The sequence below is a fragment of the Buceros rhinoceros genome, unplaced genomic scaffold, assembly GCF_000710305.1.
Source record: "Buceros rhinoceros silvestris isolate BGI_N320 unplaced genomic scaffold, ASM71030v1 scaffold20577, whole genome shotgun sequence".
Classification (NCBI taxonomy): Eukaryota; Metazoa; Chordata; class Aves; order Bucerotiformes; family Bucerotidae; genus Buceros; species Buceros rhinoceros.
Window position 1 is genome coordinate 16815 of NW_010420790.1, and position 1602 is coordinate 18416.

The 1602-nt window shown below is 59.9% G+C and overlaps 1 protein-coding gene across 1 annotated transcript in view; it reads left to right on the plus strand.

Moving 5' to 3' along the window:
• The window catches only part of CCDC30 (coiled-coil domain containing 30), a gene marked incomplete at its 5' end in the record, with an annotated part of 24079 nt that overhangs the window by 16375 nt on the left and 6102 nt on the right, over positions 1–1602 (plus strand). The window contains 3 exon segments of the mRNA XM_010139436.1: positions 55–394; positions 928–1085; positions 1547–1595. Coding sequence (XP_010137738.1) covers positions 55–394; positions 928–1085; positions 1547–1595 — 547 coding nt within the window.

Sequence of the window (1602 nt, forward strand, 5' to 3'; positions counted from 1 at the left end):
GTGTGGGGGCGGTTTACTGGCAACGGGAGCTCTGCGGCGCTGGTTTTGGAGCAGACCTCGTGTCCGGGGGGCTGTGCGCTCCCTCCACATAAAACTGGGGGCGGGCTCTACTTGCCCCTTCCCTCACCAGGACACGCCAGGGGATGGATGTTGAAACTTGATTTCTTCTCCTTTGGAAACTCAGGTCAAAGCGGAGCTGAAGCGAGCGCGGGCAAAGCTCTCGGACACGGCGGAAACGTGCTCCTCTCTCTCAGCGCAGTGGGAAAAAAGCCAGCAGAAAGTCAAAGAACTCGAAGAAGAGCTCTCGAAGTGCTGGCAGGCTGATCAGCTGCAGAGCAGCCTGACAGAGAAAATGGACCAGGAGAAATCCAAAGTGGGCGAAGCACAGAGAAAGGTAACGGGTCCCCGGGAGCGTGGTTGACGGGCGGGTGTTTGTAGCAGCGTCGCGCTGCTGCAGGTCAGGAAGAAGGAGCACCAGCGGCTCCTGAATTGGTTCCCCAAAGTCCATTTTGAGGTCCCTTGGCTAAATATTTTAGGAAAAATGTCTGTTGTTCGTGGGAGCGTATTCCAGGCAGTCGCAGCCTCAGCTGGTGGCTCAGCTCCTGTCTCCAGAGCTCCCTGTCGCTGAACACAGCGGTGCCAGGGCTGCAGGCGCAGGGAGCCCAGGTCACGGTCTGGCTGAGGAGGTTTGCTGCCAGGTCCGGCTCTGAGGATCAAGTGAGGTGCAAAAAGGATCATTGCTAGTTCAGGATGTAGAGCCTGATCCAAAATCCAGGAGCTGCTGGAAAGGTTTTGCTTTTAACGGGCGTTGACACAAGGAGGCGCAGAAGTGCTTCTGAGTGGCAGTAAGCGAGTGGCTCGTTCCCCTGACTCAGGTACCGGCCGGTAAATTCAGGAAGTTTAATCCGTGTCCAATTTTACTCCGAGATTTCAAAACTCCAGCAAAAGCTGAAAGATTCCCAGCACCAGCTGCTGCTGGCACAGGCCCGTGTTTCCGACAAGAACCTCCTGGAGGAGGAATTGAAGGAGGCCCGGGAAAACGAAGCTCGTGTGCAGCAGGAACCTCCCGAGGAGCAGCTGAAAAGGTACCCGGGGCTGGGTGAGGGCACACCCTGCGGAGGGGAGCTGTGTGCCATCACATGCCACTGGGCCAGCCCGCAGCTCCCTGCTGCAGCCCCAGGGCTGGCCCCGGGTGGGCTGACGGTCACCGCCCCACGGCTCGTACCACCCGTGTCTCCGCCTGAGCTGCCGGTGTCCCTGGCAGAGCTCTGCAGGGTCCCCTCTTTACCAGACAGAAAAGAGTTCTGGAGACTTGAGCTGCCTCCGAAGGTGCGTGGCCCCTTCTGCCAGCCCAGGCATTGGGGTCACCCTCAGGATGCCACCAGTTCCCTGGGGACGACCAGGTGGACTGTTTCCTCTCTACCCCACTGTGGTGCCTGGGGGATGCGCAGCGGTTTGGTGTCGTCGATAGGTTGCAGCTGGCCTTGAATCCGCGGTGGCCTGGCCTCCATGTCCGTCTCTCACTGTCACACCAACGTGCTTGCAGGAAGCTGCTGGAGCGGCAGGGGGGGGGGGTGGGGCAGCAGACCCGGCGGGTGCGCG